Source organism: Amphiprion ocellaris, chromosome 22, assembly GCF_022539595.1.
Source record: "Amphiprion ocellaris isolate individual 3 ecotype Okinawa chromosome 22, ASM2253959v1, whole genome shotgun sequence".
In the NCBI taxonomy this organism is placed as follows: domain Eukaryota; kingdom Metazoa; phylum Chordata; class Actinopteri; family Pomacentridae; genus Amphiprion; species Amphiprion ocellaris.
The window spans coordinates 24973310-24988957 of NC_072787.1; the positions used below are offsets into that span (position 1 = coordinate 24973310).

Consider the following 15648-nt stretch of genomic DNA (forward strand, 5'->3'; position numbering starts at 1 on the left):
GTATAATCTTCCATAACCAGGGTGTATTTGCACCATAAATTAGACTTCTACTACAGCAAACGGATATCCATAGACTGGCCTAATGCTCTCTGGTGCCACTGAGCAACAGTTAGAGCTCGGCTGGTGTTGGCTGGGCATATGAAATGACCCGAATGGACCACTGAGGGACCATTAAGAGCACATTACAATATGGCTCCTACAGTGGGATGGGAATATACTACAAATGCAAGTAGATCATGAACTGTGGAAAGTGCAGTCTGGTGTATGAAATGCCATTAAGTAATAATATCGCGTTATCTCAGTGTCTGGGCAACACCTCCGAAGCCATAATGAGGTGTTAAACTGCTGATAGTGGAAAGTAGGAAGTGGTGGGGGAAAAAAAACCATACCTGCTACAAAATGCATGAGTAAGTAAATAAAGATACAAAACTATAAATCCTTTATTTCCCAGTTCTGCTCCATGATTGACCCAAACTCCCCCTCACACACTCTCACATTCTTGCATTGTATAATTGGTTGCTTTAAACAAGCCGAGCGATAAGCACCGTCCCAGTCAAATTGCATTTTTTGCCCTCACTAATGCAACTCGGCCAGTGCACCGGGTGGAGAAAAGTGAATTTTTTTTGTGCATAGATTAATCACATGCAAGTTTGGGAACATTTCATTAAAGCACAATATCGGAAAAACACTTAAAAACACAGTACATGTGGGGTAGCCCAATCTGTGTGTAATTACTGTAGTCATAAGGTGTCTTTTTTAAATTAAAACCATAATGGGAAAGTTGCATTTTACGTTTAACTTGATGCTATTTGACTGCAGCTCAATCAACTATGGCCTGTGGCCTCATAGGTAATTCAGTTCTTCAGCCATTATATGGTCATGTTAGAACGCTTGATTCAGTGCCTTTACAGTGAAAACATTACGAGAAATAGTCATCAAGTCGATGTTAATTCATTTTATTATTAAAAGCCACAAGCGTAACTGCTGGCTATTAAATGCCAGTGTCATTTTGCTCATGCATGGGCGAGATTATCAGCAGGATTATGGCTGGTACGATGACAAATTTGGAAGTCAGGTCTGACAAAACAGACAAAAATTTCAGATTCTATCTATTAATTGCAGTAATTGCAAGGCAGAGATCTCGAATTGTGAATGTGACAGACGTTGCCGGATGAAGTTGTGTGGAAGTCTCCTTTATATCGCTGCGGCAGCTCCATTTAAACGGATGCAACAATAGCTTTAACTAAATGAGTACATAATTCTTATCCTAGGGGCTCCCTAGTGGGTCAGTCTGACCATGATTACACCCATAAAAGGAGGATTTAATGTACTGTAGTGGTCCAGATTTTAATTTCTGATAAAGCCCTAAAGCGAACTAAGTGAGCCAAAACAGAGTGAAATGCTGCTGCCTAGTTAGAAAAACTAAAGAACTGAAGGAGTCTCTGGTATTAAACTGAAGGTGCACTGACATTAAGCTTCACTTAAAGTCAACTTTGAGGCTTAAATCTCTTTGAAACTGTGTTATAGTGCATTAACAGGATCCTAAAGCCACCTCGGTATGTATACAAATATGCATCACTTGAGTAAATACATTAGATTAGCCAAATGCATCATTGCATCCTTGAGATTATGAAAGCAGAATCCTGTACCTCCTCTTTATCTACCACCTTCCTGAAGCTCACCTTGTTCTGTTTTTAAGGTGCCTCATCCTGAGACGCTAATCCAACAGATGAATATAGCACGCTGCAGCTGGATGTAGGATAGAACACCAAATGATGTTTCTCACCTTTTAAAAAAGGCTTTTCATCTGTTGGATTTCCCTGTTTTTGTTCCTGTGAATGTTGGTAGGAGGAAAAACATGAAGGTTCAACGCAGTGAAGCAGCGAAGCCACTGCAGAAAAAAACAAAACACTGATCTATCTCACTCTTCTCTGCTAATGCACCATAATGAACTCTTTTTAGATATTGCACTGCTGTAAAAAAAAAAAAAAAAAAACACTCTTCCCTCTCTGATGCCATTTTATTAAATAGATGTTAGTGCTAACATCTTGGTAAGAGGTCATCATTAACCCAAAGAAGCAGAACTCTCATTAGTTGTGGTTCCGAGCTGTGGTGTGTCATCAAATATTACTTGACTTCATGACTTCATTAACGTTTGGAAAACATACTTCACGCTGAAAGCTGCTTATCAGTGCAGACATTTCCCAGCATCGGGGCTGTGTTTTGTTTGTTTTGTGACACAGCTGGCTCATTCTGCACCATCCACCTAAAACGTAAAGATTATTGCATGAGACTTGGCTCCATATGCTTTCTCATTATGTGATGTATTGCGTATGGGTTGAATGCCAGGCTGAATTTACTCCACAGCTTGTTCTAATGTCGTCGTCTCAATAGCTGGCATTGGAGGAGTCATCAGGCGCAATGCTAACAACGGCTAACGCCTGTTGTTGACTCACAACTCTTCAACGCTCGGTTGGTCTTAGTGTCCTGGTTGAAATTTGGATAGATGTGTACATAAAATCAGCGTGTGCGATTTGCTGTTTAGTATCCACAACATGTTTGTCTGTCAGCGGGTAATGGATCTATTGGTAGGAGCATAAATGCATTCCTGGGGACTGGAACCACATTTGATTATTAGGATTTCAGTCTGTCTGTGCTGATTTACACTTTGCCAAGAATAGCAGAGTTAGTGACGATTGGCGTGGGTTTGTCTGTCTGTCGGCAACATTACTCAAAAACGGCTCTCTGAGTGCTGTTCTTGTTTTTGTGTTTTATGGCTTCGTTTTGCAGAGTTATACAATAAATTTGATGGAATTATCATCTGCATGGAAAAATAAGCTTTGGTACTACAAAAAATGTTCCTTTCTCTTGCAGCAATTGTGGTTCTCTTCATCACCCTGAGACGGAGCAAGAAGGAGCCCCTTATCATCTCAGAAGAGGACATCCGAGAGAACGTGGTGACCTACGACGACGAGGGCGGCGGCGAGGCGGACACCGAGGCCTTCGATATCATCGCTCTCCGCAACCCGGCCGCCGCAGAGGAGCTAAAGTTCCGGCGGGACGTTCGACCGGAGACGAGGAAACACGTCGACCCTCCCCGCAGTCGCAGGAGTCCATCCGTGGAGCTGGACGAGGTGGACGTGCACGAATTCATCAAGCAGAGACTGGTGGAGGCCGACATGGACACCAGCGTGCCGCCCTACGATTCCCTCCAGACCTACGCCTACGAGGGTCAGGGCTCACCCACAGGATCCATCAGTCCGTTAGACTCTCCCGGCACACAGTCGGAGCAGGATTATAACTACCTGGACGACTGGGGACCCGAGTTCCAGAAACTTGCAGAACTCTATGGAGAGGCAGAGTCGGATGTGACGACCTAGTCTGTGATTACACTCCCGAACTACTTCGAACCAAATCTGTTTGAAACACGATTTTTAAAAAAAATTTTCAGTGAATGATGTGAACAAACAGCTTTCAAAACTGTTTCAGTGGTTTTCAACTTCTACTGTTGACCGTTTAAAAAAAACAAACAAACACAGGACTGCTCTATTTTTTTTTTCTTTTTCATTTTGTCGCTTTGGATCATGGGTCGTTCATCTGGAAGTATTAAATCAGATTTTAACAATGAAGGAACATAAATATGGGGGAAAAGGAAAATGATATTTTCCTTGGTGTATATTTTTTAATGCTCAATAAAGTCTTGAAATCCATATGAGTGGATATGTGAAAAATTTGTAGTTGTCTTCTTCCTCCGAGAGCGGATTTACTGCACAGCATGCGGTTGTAAGGCATCCAGGAAGGCAGCCATATGCACAAAACCTCCTGTCAAATGACCTTGCAACATGTTTTATTATATCATTTCAGGCCATTATGTTCTTTTTTCCCATGTTTCTTTACTGTTACCTGAAGTAGGACAAGGCGACACAGCATAACTTTGAAAATGCAACTTTTAGTAGACCATTTATGGCAGCTAGCATCTTTAATTTTATCTTGCAGGCAGCTAGATTCCTTCTGAGACTGATGAGATTATGATTATTGATCTCGTCAGGCTTTTAGCTATGTGACTGCGGCCCATCTAGTTGGACCAATCATCATCCGGTGGCAAACTACTAGAATTGGCTTGCTTTAGGCGTTAGTTAATGATTTTTTGAGAGTGTCTGCTCTTTCCCAAGTGGTTTCCAAGGATTACATTTCAGATCTGCACATTTTTTAATACATACAACATCACATCTATCAGTTTTAGGTGCATTTAGTTAATATAACCCAAAACCAACAAAAAAAAGAAGTGTTTTAGCTTGTACTTCAACCTGTGATCCCACCACTACTTAGAATGTTTTTGTTTAAAATGCTTCTCCAGAGCCTCTTCTGCTTTCCAATTTATCGGGCGTTTCGGATTCCCCTCTTTAGGGGCTTGTCTTCTCTGTGTTGGTTCATTAATTTGCTCATCCGTGAAGCTTTTTCGGAATGCTCGGGGAGATGTGCACTCTTTATGTAATGCTAAGAAATTCAGACTCTGCACTAAACTCTTTGTGTTTTTTAAGTGATCTTTGGTATGGTCTCACAGCGCACGAAAAGGAAAATGGAGCTACTCTGCGGGATAACGGCGGTAATAAAACTCTAGGGACTCCTCAGAGAACAAAAAGTCACACAAGTATCAGAGTAACATTTTGATTTCTCTCTAACTTTTCACACTTGCATACTAGCAGCTTTCATACACATTTTGCACAATTTCTTGTTAGTGTAAGACAGTAAAACATTGATTTCTTGTATGCTAACTGCCAAAAGAGAATACAGTATTGTATTGATTTGGGACACAGCTGGAGTAATGCAAAATGGAAACAGATAAGCATCCAATAGAGCTCACAAATCTGGAGGTTGGCACTCCATTTATTTTCTAACTTCCATAGCAAAGTTAGTGTCCATTATGTGATTTTTCACTGTTCCAAGAGGCTTAATTATTTTACACGTGCAATTTAGATTAACGTCATTGTCACATTTTCCATAACACGATTTTCCCATCTGGGTAATGGCAAATTCTGGCTTCTTTAAACTAAAATGTCACCTGAAGAATCCAATTCAAAAGCACTATACAGTTTCTTTACAGTGCTTTAGTTGTCATTAAATGAAAGGAACTTTACATCCATTAGAGAACAAAGAAACACTTTGTGTAACATCCATTAATCCACCGAGGAAAACTAAGCTTCAAAGTGAAAGTGGTGTCAGTTGGTTTCTGGACTTAAAGTAGGTTGTTTGGATCCAAAAATGCACATTTTTGCCTTCATTTCGTGCCATGAAAGCGTTTTGTAAAACAAGGTCATGTCTGGAATGTTCAACAGCTGCCACAAATGATGAGCGTCTCTTTACGTAACTAAAGTCAAATTTGGCTCTTCTGTGAACGGCGATGACAGGAAACTTACAGAAACGTCTCCATCCAGCCGTTTTCCTTTAATGTCAAGCTCTAGTTCAGTGTCGGTTGCCTCAGAAACACTGACAACGTTCTGAAGAAAGATCAACAGAGGATGATGAATATTTTAGGGTCTCCACTCATGACATCATAGCAATCATCTGTCTCGTTCTTTTCCTCATTTTCTTGCTCATTATTTCCCACTGTTTTTCTCCTCTGTCTTTTTTTTTTGTTAATATAATTGGAGTGAAACAGGGAGGCAGGCACAGAAATTCTTCCAACATCCACGAGGAGCCTGAGGCTGGCCCAAGGCAAAGGTCATGTAAGTTAGCCAAAGGCAAGCATGGAAGTTCCCAAAACTGACATTCAGTGGCGATTTCTTTGCTAATGTCTCCATCTGAGGCTTCATGTATTAGCATTTTCAAGCGTTTGACTAATTATTTGAACATCAGGCGATCACAGCAGTGTCCGGTCAACTATCACCTCTTCTAATCCGTCATCTTTCTCCCTCTCATCCTTTACTTTTCCTCCCCATTCTTTACCAAACCACTCTCTCCAAGTGTGGTTGTTAAGGGAAACGTAGCCCACAGAACTGCAAACATCCGAAGACATCCAGGCCCCTAAAAGCATCAAAATTTCTTTCCTCAGGCAACAGCAGTGCCTGCCCTGGAGGCCTGCGTTTGTAAACAAGTAAGAACTAGACATGTTTTAAGGTAGTTTTGCAAAAGCGGAGCCTTGCTGTGGAAGACGTATAGCTGCATCTGTGAAGCAGGAGAATGACCCAAATTGTCAAATTGGCTGTAAGTTGATGTTTGAACTGCATTTACAAGGTAAGACAGGTTTGAAAAAAAAAAACTCAAAATGTACTTTGACAAACATTTTTGCAGCTTTTAGGCTGACAGAGAGGCTGTCTGCTTGTTTTTGGATGTTCCTTCTGAAATCATCTAAGGAAAGGAGCATCCATTCAATGTCTATTCATTGTTTAACTGTCCTTTTGAGAGAAACTGTAAAATGGGTATTCTACCATGCAAGTTCAGAAGGGACCAGTAGTTTGTAAGCTCTTCATCTTACTCTGTGAAATTCTATGATATGACATATATTACCGTTCAAAAGTTTGGGGTCACTTAGAAACATCCTTATTTTGGAAAGAAAATCATTTTTATCAATGAATATAACATTAAATTAAACACACTGTCAACATTGTAAATGACTATTCTAGCTGGAAACGGCTGATTTTAAATGGAATATCTCCATAGAGGTACAGAGGAACATTTCCAGCAACCATCACTCCTGTGTTCTAATGCTACATTGTGTTAGCTAATGGTGTTGAAAGGCTCATTGATGATTAGAAAACCCTTCTGCAGTTATGTTAGCACATGAATAAAAGTGGGAGTTTTCATGGGAAACATGAAATCGTCTGGGTGACCCCCAACTTTTGAACGGGAGCGTAAACTGCATACATTTGCTGCAATTCACAATTTAGGGCAACAGAATGAAGCACAAAGTCCCCCAGCGAGTATCCAGCAGCGAGTTTGATGATGTCCAAGTCAATAAACAGCCCCGGGGCAGGAAATCATTTACTTCCACTAAATAATTTAGCTGCACAATTAGCCAATTTCGCTATGTGTAATTAAGGATCCTATTCGATTTGAAGGCATTGAATATGACCCATAATGGACAGCCTCGGCCTGTATGCGCTGCACTGCGGTCTCCCCTCACCAGACTAATGACAGGAAATCAACATCATTCTCTCAGCTCATGCACCATTGTCACATTGTGCACAGCATGTTCTTATCACATCCATAGGCGTGCAAATTTGAAGATAAATCTTGCGGTAGAAAAAAGCTTTTTTCAAGACGAGGAGGGGGGGGATTTTTCATTCATGATTGGGAAAGCTAATCTCACCGCAATTAGTTAGTTGTTAGAAATTAAGCATACATGACACTTACAGCACAAGTTTTAGCCGAGGAATGAAATCAAGCGTAAATTAATTTTTTAAAAAGTAATGTAAAGTTTCAAAAAAAAAAAAAAAAGAACGGTAAGCTGGGAAAAGGTTTACATGGATTAAACCGTCACTCCCTGAATAAAGATTTCTTTCTCGTGGAACCGCAATCTATCAAAGCTCTGCCCATATTTTCCTCCAGATAAGGCGGGGGTAATATCTCACAGGCCGTGTGAGGGTATTTGTTGGGGAAATAGCTCCCTAGGTTTTTATCTTTTGTCAAAAGAAGCAGAATGGATTATCGGAGAAAATACTAGTCCTATTGCAAGTGGTGATGGTTCCTCGTGATGTTTTACTGCCTCCTTCACCCTTTAAAAACCCCTCATATCTTCTGGAAGAGCAACCATGCATCAGTGCAGTCGAGCCTGTTTGTGTTTGCATATCAAAACAGCTTTAATTACGCTTTACTTATCAGGTCAAGGATGGCTGTGCAGTCATGTTTGTATATCCGACTGTCAGGGAGGTAAGGTGTGTTTTTTCTCTTCATTTTTCTTCATTTTTTCACCAGGTTGTATAAGTAAGACCTCAGGGCCGGCAGAGCCAGCCGGTGCTGCTTCTTTTTTTTTTCCACATCGTTTGAGGTCAGAGGCTTCTAAGAAGGTTTGAAGCTCTCACATGGAGTGTGATTTAATGGAGGAGGGCTTTGCATATTATAAATGCTCATGACTCTGGAGTATGTGAAGGTGAACTGGAAATAAAAGATCAAAGAGACTAAAAATCCTTTCAAATTCAAGCTCGTGATCATTAAAGTTGTTTTACCCCCCAAAAGTTTGGGCCGCAGAGGTTTGTTTGCTGCTAAGAAGTACTTTGGAGAAGTTGGAAGTTCAACTTTTAAGATGCAAAGTGACTTATCACTCATATTTGTGACATTTGAGAAGCCATAATGGGAAAAAGTGTCTGGCTTTAACGAGTCTATTTAGAAAAACACAATTACGTAATTCTGATTTGTGTAGCTTTTATTTGCATTTTTCTGCTTTCAGGTACGTAAAAGCTGAACATTTGTTGAGTAGCACTTGTCTCTGTGGTATTTCGCTTCTTTGGTAATACATAATTTCCAATGACATGACAGAATAAACAATGAAGAAGGGAAAAAAATGGTGGTTGAGAAGAGCAGTGTCAGTGAGCCGGCTGACCTACATAGCCTTGAAAAGTTATGCAGGGGAGGAGTGGGGACATGCTGCTGCTGACTTTCTTCACCAGCGTGTGACTAATATAAAGCTACATCATGAAATTGAACCCTCTTCATGAATATGAGACCGACTCCTGTCCTGCTTAATGCACACGGAATGAACTGCAAATTGTCTGTCTTAAGATGTAATTCAGTCAGTGTGTTCGCCAGAATGAAGTAATTGCACCGGAACTGCACAGTAGAGGGAAAAATTCTGGTAAATGTTACATGAAATTAACGTTGGATTCTTACCAGTGTAGCATTTCTTCACATTTGGTTTGGCCAATTACCTCTAATCACCTACATATACACAGTCATATACTCATCACTCAGGAGGGAGGTTAACAACCGTAGGCTGAACTGAAAATTTATGATGTTAATGGTTTTTGCTGTTTTTATCCACCAGAAACAGGCAATAGGGTCAATATATAATTGCAGGACTTTTTGTAGCATAGTTGACAGGTATCATAGTTGACATTTTTGCTGTTTTCAGGCCTATAAATCAACATGGCCTCCTATAACCAAACATCACATGGCATTTTTACAGAAAGATTCTTCTAAATATTATATATAGAATAGAGTAAAATTGAAATTGAAAGTTATTTCTAAAGATATTGTAGTAAACCTGTAGACATGCCATAAATCCACATTTGACTCACACACTACTTTATATTAAATAAGTCAGAAAGCCTTGGAGTCTTGCCAGTCTTTTCTTCAGGAGGAAATGACATCATGTGGAGCAGGTCATGTGATCTGGAATTAACACACTTCCTTGAGAGGTGTTTTTGTAATGGGGAACTTAGGTGAAAGTGATTTCTTGGGCACAGATAAAATGTGTTATTTTCCATATAAAATTTGATATATTGCCAAAAAAATATCTGTCCTGATTATCTCAACTTAATAAAAAGAATACAATCAAAACCATTTTTGAATAAACTCATTTTATTATTGTTTAGCTAATTAGAAGGTGGTTGTTATTAAATTCTTATTTAGTTGACATTTTAATGATATCCAGTCATTTTTTATTAATAGGTGATTGTTGCCATAATAAATAATTATGGAATTTGTAAAGACATGATCATAATGAACATTTAAAAAAAATTCTTTTCTTTTTTATTTTAAATAAAAATATATGCAAGATATATCCCATGGACTTCAATAGTCCCTCAATTATATATTGACCCAATAACAGTACAACTATTGGCTCTGCATTTAAAACACCTCTAAGATTCATTTAATGACCAGTCTGAATGCATCTTTTAGCTTACAAGAATGATTTCCTCACAGTTTTCCTCCATACTATCCTGAACTCTGCTCAGATTTAGTTGTAAACCACCACATGTTTCCTGTAACATACAAGCAGTGGTGAGGAAGAGGATTGTGCACCATGTGGGTTTACATGTTCAAACATTCATGCTTAGCCCCCTGGAGTTACCATCCGTTACCCTGCTGGTGCCCGGCCAAAGCAGACACATTTTCTTCGGCTTGAATAGTCATCCTCAGCGGATTCACACCCACAAACACTGCCAGTTTGTTTCAGTGGAGCACTAAGCTCAGAGTACTACAACTGGGGATTTGACCCAGGTCAGTGGAGCAGTGGAGTGCTTTTCTGCTGCCACCTGGGCATTAATATTACATGTCGGCTTCACCTGGTCCCTTCTGAAGGAGCCCAAACGTGCAACAGGAAGTTAGCGGCCCTTTGTCTTCCTGAACATACACTTCATATGGCTTTTGTGCAAGTTTACAGTCTTCCTGCAGAATAAATCTTTCACACAACTACCCCACCCCAGGGGATTATGGGCCGCCGCAGAATGAAACAGCAATTCTCTTCGGAGGGAGGAAACTAATGCTGTGCAACTACTAAATAGGCAAAGCAGCCTCATACCTGAATCCTTCCTCCAACATTGAGGGTTTTATGCACTAATTAGTCCCTGATGTGGATGTCTCCCCACATCAGCTACCCAATTGAAACTGGGAAGTTTCAGTTGATAGCTTATGTGAAAACTCAGACTCATCAAAGAAAAAAAGAGACAAAAAACAGGTTTTCGGTGATGTTTTGTGGTGTTTTGTCATTGAAGAAGTTTGGAAACAACTACTATCCTCTTGAGGTGGAAGTTTCCCAATTGGTTTGAATGTATTTTTACTACCTGTTAGTTAATATGGCTACAGTTATGTAACCGGTGGCTTCTCTTCTCTGTGTTGCATTTACTTAACTGACACATGAATTTTTTTTTGGAGGCAATCTCCGTTTATTACAGCCCTCTCTCTCAGAACACATGAACAAAAGGACATAAGGCGGGAAACATTCAATGTATGTACAGTAGATGTACAGTACAAGACAGAACACATACCTTTACAGTCGATAAAAAACGCACACAAAATCTTCTGTCGTGCAAGACTTGTACTCCTACAGAAATTAAATAATGCATAACCATAGTAGAATTGGAAAGCACTCTTACAAGTAAAATTATATTACAGTAGCCCTTTACCATTGTGCAAGTCTGCCAAGACATATTATTACATTTTTACATACTGGAGTGGCATTTTTTGGAATATATTCATTTGCTTTACATCAATATAACCCATATAGCCTAAATTCAATAATATATATTGACTTATGTCTTAACTGCTACAATAAATTGCTTAAAAGTGGAATAAACCTAAAAAAATGATTTTTTTTTTGTTTTTTTTCACATACATTTCAAAATACAGAAATTACACTCAAATTTGGAAATGTAAAAAAAGTTGCACAACATCTCGTGGTCTCGTTCATAAAGACTTTTGTTATGTGTGCTTTATTGTATATTTTTACAAACCCATCACTGCAACAAAAAAGCCCTCTGAGACCTGGCAAATGTGTAAAATGTTAGTGCAACTCCCCAAATTTTAGAAGCAAAAAGAAACATCAATCTGTCTTATCTGGTTTCAAATCTACCACCAATGAAAAATGAATATGCAATCGTAGCACCGGCGCTATGCTGGGTTCTGTAGGGTTAAAACACACAAATTACAACAGCACAATCTCGCTTACCTCTCTCTCAGAACACATAAACAAAAGGGGAGGGGTAAGGTAAGAAAAACTCATTTATTGGACGGCGTGGGGCGGCTAAAAGTGCATGTGGGGTACGGATCCCCCCAGCAACGGGTCCACACAACAACTGAGAGGCAGATCAAACTTTGTGTGATTATAACAATCAACGCAATAACAACAAAAGAACAATAAAATAAATTAAAGCTGCAAGCAGCATTGGTCGGGTCCTCGCATTCTTGCTGGTCAGCAAATCCAAGCATGTCCACCAGGTGGCGCTGCAACTGAGACTGCATTTCAGCCTTTGGCCTTGTTGATGGTGAACTGTTAAAACTGTCCACCAGGTGGCGCTATCACTGTGACCGTTTTTCAGCCAGACTCTGATCACACATGTAAAGTTTGAGGCAGACTGGAGCCTATACAGACCAGCTATACAGCATTTCCTGTTACATGGCAAAACGTTGAAATTCTGCCGGCCGCCATATGCATATGTTTTGATAACTTTTGATCACCCATGCCTGCTGTACATCCTGGACAAATCTGAGCTCTGTCAGGGTTACTCTGTTTAAGTTCATAGCTTTTAAAAATGTGCAAAAATTGGTGAAAAATCATCCAAAATATGACACATAATCCAAAATGGCCGACTTCCTGTTGGGTTTTGGGTATTTGTGCAAGAGGTTTTTATTGTGCGACCTGATGTGTTACAGATGTGTACCAGATTTCACAACTGTAGGTGACACATGGTTTGGGGGCTGAATTGTCATAATACTGCAGGGGGCGCTAGTGAGCCATTTTGCCACCTATGTGTGTATTTCCCTTAAAATATCAAATTTTTTGCCGATCCTGATGTGTGTGCCAATTTGCACTTGTATTCAAGTATTTTCAGGGCCTCATAAATGCATAAAGTATATGAAAAAACCCAAACATTAGAATAAGCTCCTTGATGACCCTAAATATATCTGTTCAACAATTCATATATATTTAACCCACAACCATTGCTGCCCTACTGACCCTGTTACACTTACATGTGAATTTTGGCATTGAGATGCTACTTTACAATGGGAACCTGCAGATAAAGTACAAACATTGGTCTTGATTTACTCCTGAATGTTAGGCAGGAAAAACCCTGCTACCTGAGTGAAAGCAGCTGCAAGCAATTTGTTCGGCTCTTGGCTAATGTGTGGTGATACCTTCCCCACTGTCAACAGCCCCCATCAGCAAAACAAGTGATTACTGCGGGTGAATTACAAGCATTAACAATTCATCTAGGTGTTCTGGAGCTCCCTGCCGCTCTGACAGTCGGAAATCACAACAGTCTAAATGATTAAGCGTGAAATGCGTCGCATGTGCCGCAAACATGGAATGACTAATGTATTCCTGGCTCTCAGTGGGAAGTATCCTGTCTTACTCCTCTGAATTAAAATGAGGTGTGTTTTAACTCTGGCCTCTTGCGGGGAACCCTGTGAAGTCTGATCATCGTTCTTGGGCTTAATTCAACATAACCCGATTGGGGGACTTTTTAATAAATAATAAATGATAGAAAAAGGTAAATCATGCACCAGCTAAGTCGCACAGTAGGTAATCTGTGGCATTATTCACAGATTTGAAGCCTCAGGTCTGGCCAGGAATTAATCATTTGAGGCAATCAATTACTAATTTGTGCATAGAAGACACGATAAAAATAAAAATCTACCCCCAGTACCTGATGGGCTGGATATCCCTCTACCCTACAGGTGATCAAAACCTAATTAAATGTGAATAGTGTCACAACCAAGCCAATCAGAGGCTCATTAAAACAGATAAATGCAATTTTTCCGTGACATTTAAAGTGTCTGTGCAGTGTTTTGTTTTGTTTTTTTTGCTACAGAGCACCAAATTCCTGTGTTTACTGTATGTTTGGAGGTGATTAAGTAATTATAAAGGAGGCCCCAGGTGGAATCTGTGCACAATATAATAGCCTCAAATAGTTGAGCCGCATGACGCCTGTACTGCAAATGTTAGGAAACCCCGGGGAGATCCTCTTTCCATGTTAACCAAACCAGCTGCATCACAACAGCACAGCAGGACGCGACAGGCGGCATACAACCCCATCCGCCGGTGTGAAAAGGGCGAGTGGAAATTTGCTGCTATGAGAAGGAAGTCCTACTTGAATTTCAGCCGAGTTGGAAGAAGAAGAAGAAGAAAAGGTTTTGATCATCGGCCCATTTATCTCCGGCGAGAGAGCGGCGAGGACGGCGTGGTCTCCTGTGTTCGTCATTGACAGGATTGCTTGGGATGCCAGGTGTACTCATTTGTCTTTGAAATAATTGGAAATTAAGAGGATAATGAGGTCTTTGGGGAGAAGCCGATGAGTGTTTCTGACATTCAGCGGAATGAGGGACAGAATATGTAAACCACTTTGATTTGCCTTCATAAGAGACAAAACCGTTGAGCTTTCACGAACCGACGCTTGTGAAAAGGAAGCCGCTGCAGCACTTCACTTCTGATAACACTTACAAAAGCATAACATATACTAACTGTCAAGCGATACAGTGCACAATAGAACATCTTCCTTTCCCAAGCCCTGGCTAAAACAACAAGGCTTCTGTTGCTGAAATAAATGCTGTGATTTGCGTCTTTATTTCTTCGTTAAATAATAAATATGAGGTTCTCAGATCTAGAAATTAACAATTTATGAAGAAAATATTGCAAACACCGATACTCATCTGATATCAAAATAATGCCAGCAGTAGGTCCCTGGCTGACCATTTTATTTTAATTTACAGTGAAAATAGATTGACTTATGCTGCAATTTTTATTGTTTGTCTGCATAGTGAATATTCAATGATGTCACTTGGCGCTTCATTTGAAAATAAGTAATATTAAACAAAGATGAGTTGTAACGTTCATTCATTCAGTCGATTAAATAGAGCATTTATTTATTAACTGGCCTCTTGTCATTTTGCAAAAATGGCCCCAAGGCAAAGCAAGCCAAGTGTTTGTGGTTTAAAAGCCTAAGCAGTGATTTTCAGTACTGCTCCCGGTGAGACCAAACCTGAAAGTAGAGTCAGCAGGGTTACTGACATCAGTTAGAAAAACTACTCACCCTGCTTAGAAGTTTTCCCTTTTATTGCTTTGCAACACTGAATCACGGTCCCTTTGATTTGACATTTTGGACAAGACTTTACAAGCACATCTTTTCATGTCAAAGTGGAAACGGATTTCTACTAAGTAAAACCAGTTGCATGAAAATATAAAAATATTCACTCGATGTCAGACAGGGACAGTATTTTTTAGCAGATTCAGCTTTTGGCACAATTACAACATCAAGTCTGTGTGAATGAGTCCCATCAGCAGATCTGGACACTGGAGGTTTACCTCATTCTTCTTTGCAACACTGTCAGGTTGTCAGTTGTTTCCAAACAATCAACTCTCAGTTGGAAAGACGTCTGGGCTCTGACTCGGTCACGACAGAACACTGACCTTGTTGTCTTTAAACCGTTTTTGTGCAGCTTTGGTCGTTCGCTTCAACTCATTGTCTTTCTTGAAAACAAATCTTCTACCAAGTTGCAGTTCTAAAACACACAGCATCAGGTTGTCCCCTGGGATTTCCCTACATTTTGCTGCATTTTACTTCTACCTTTTCAAGCCTTTCAGGGTCTGCTGCTGAGAAACATCCCCACACCATGATGTTGCATCAGCATGCTTCACATCATGATGCCACCACCACTGTGCTTCACATCATGATGCTGCCACCACCATGTCTGCATGTCAAAAAAAAGCGGATTGTTCCACAATGAAATGTTATATACAGAGAAGAGAGGAGCTAAAAAATGATAATACAGTGATTTCTTGTACACCAGCTAGAAAAAACATTACTTTGACTGAACTTAATTCATACTACTACTATGGAACTGAGTACCAGCTCACATTATGGTCCCCGATTTTATAGACACATGCAAAAACACTGGTCGGCCAACAACACAGTATTTAACAACAGAACCGCATTCTTAGCAGCAGCTGAAACAAAAACAGCATGAAGAATTCCTTTGGGTGGCAGGATCCCC

General features: G+C 40.1%; 1 protein-coding gene and 1 long non-coding RNA gene across 5 annotated transcripts in view; one reads left to right on the top strand and one right to left on the bottom strand.

The window, feature by feature from the left end:
* The window catches only part of LOC111566279 (cadherin-18), a 225613-nt gene extending 221903 nt beyond the window's left edge, over positions 1-3710 (top strand). For all 3 annotated transcript variants that reach the window (XM_055007187.1, XM_055007186.1, XM_023266799.3), the window contains exon 12: positions 2875-3710. In XM_055007187.1, coding sequence (XP_054863162.1) covers positions 2875-3380 — 506 coding nt within the window. In that variant the 3' untranslated portion in view covers positions 3381-3710. The remainder of the gene's footprint in view (positions 1-2874) is intronic.
* Positions 1-15648, bottom strand: part of LOC111566280 (uncharacterized) — a 113458-nt gene that overhangs the window by 45285 nt on the left and 52525 nt on the right. The gene's annotated exons all lie outside the window — the stretch shown is intronic.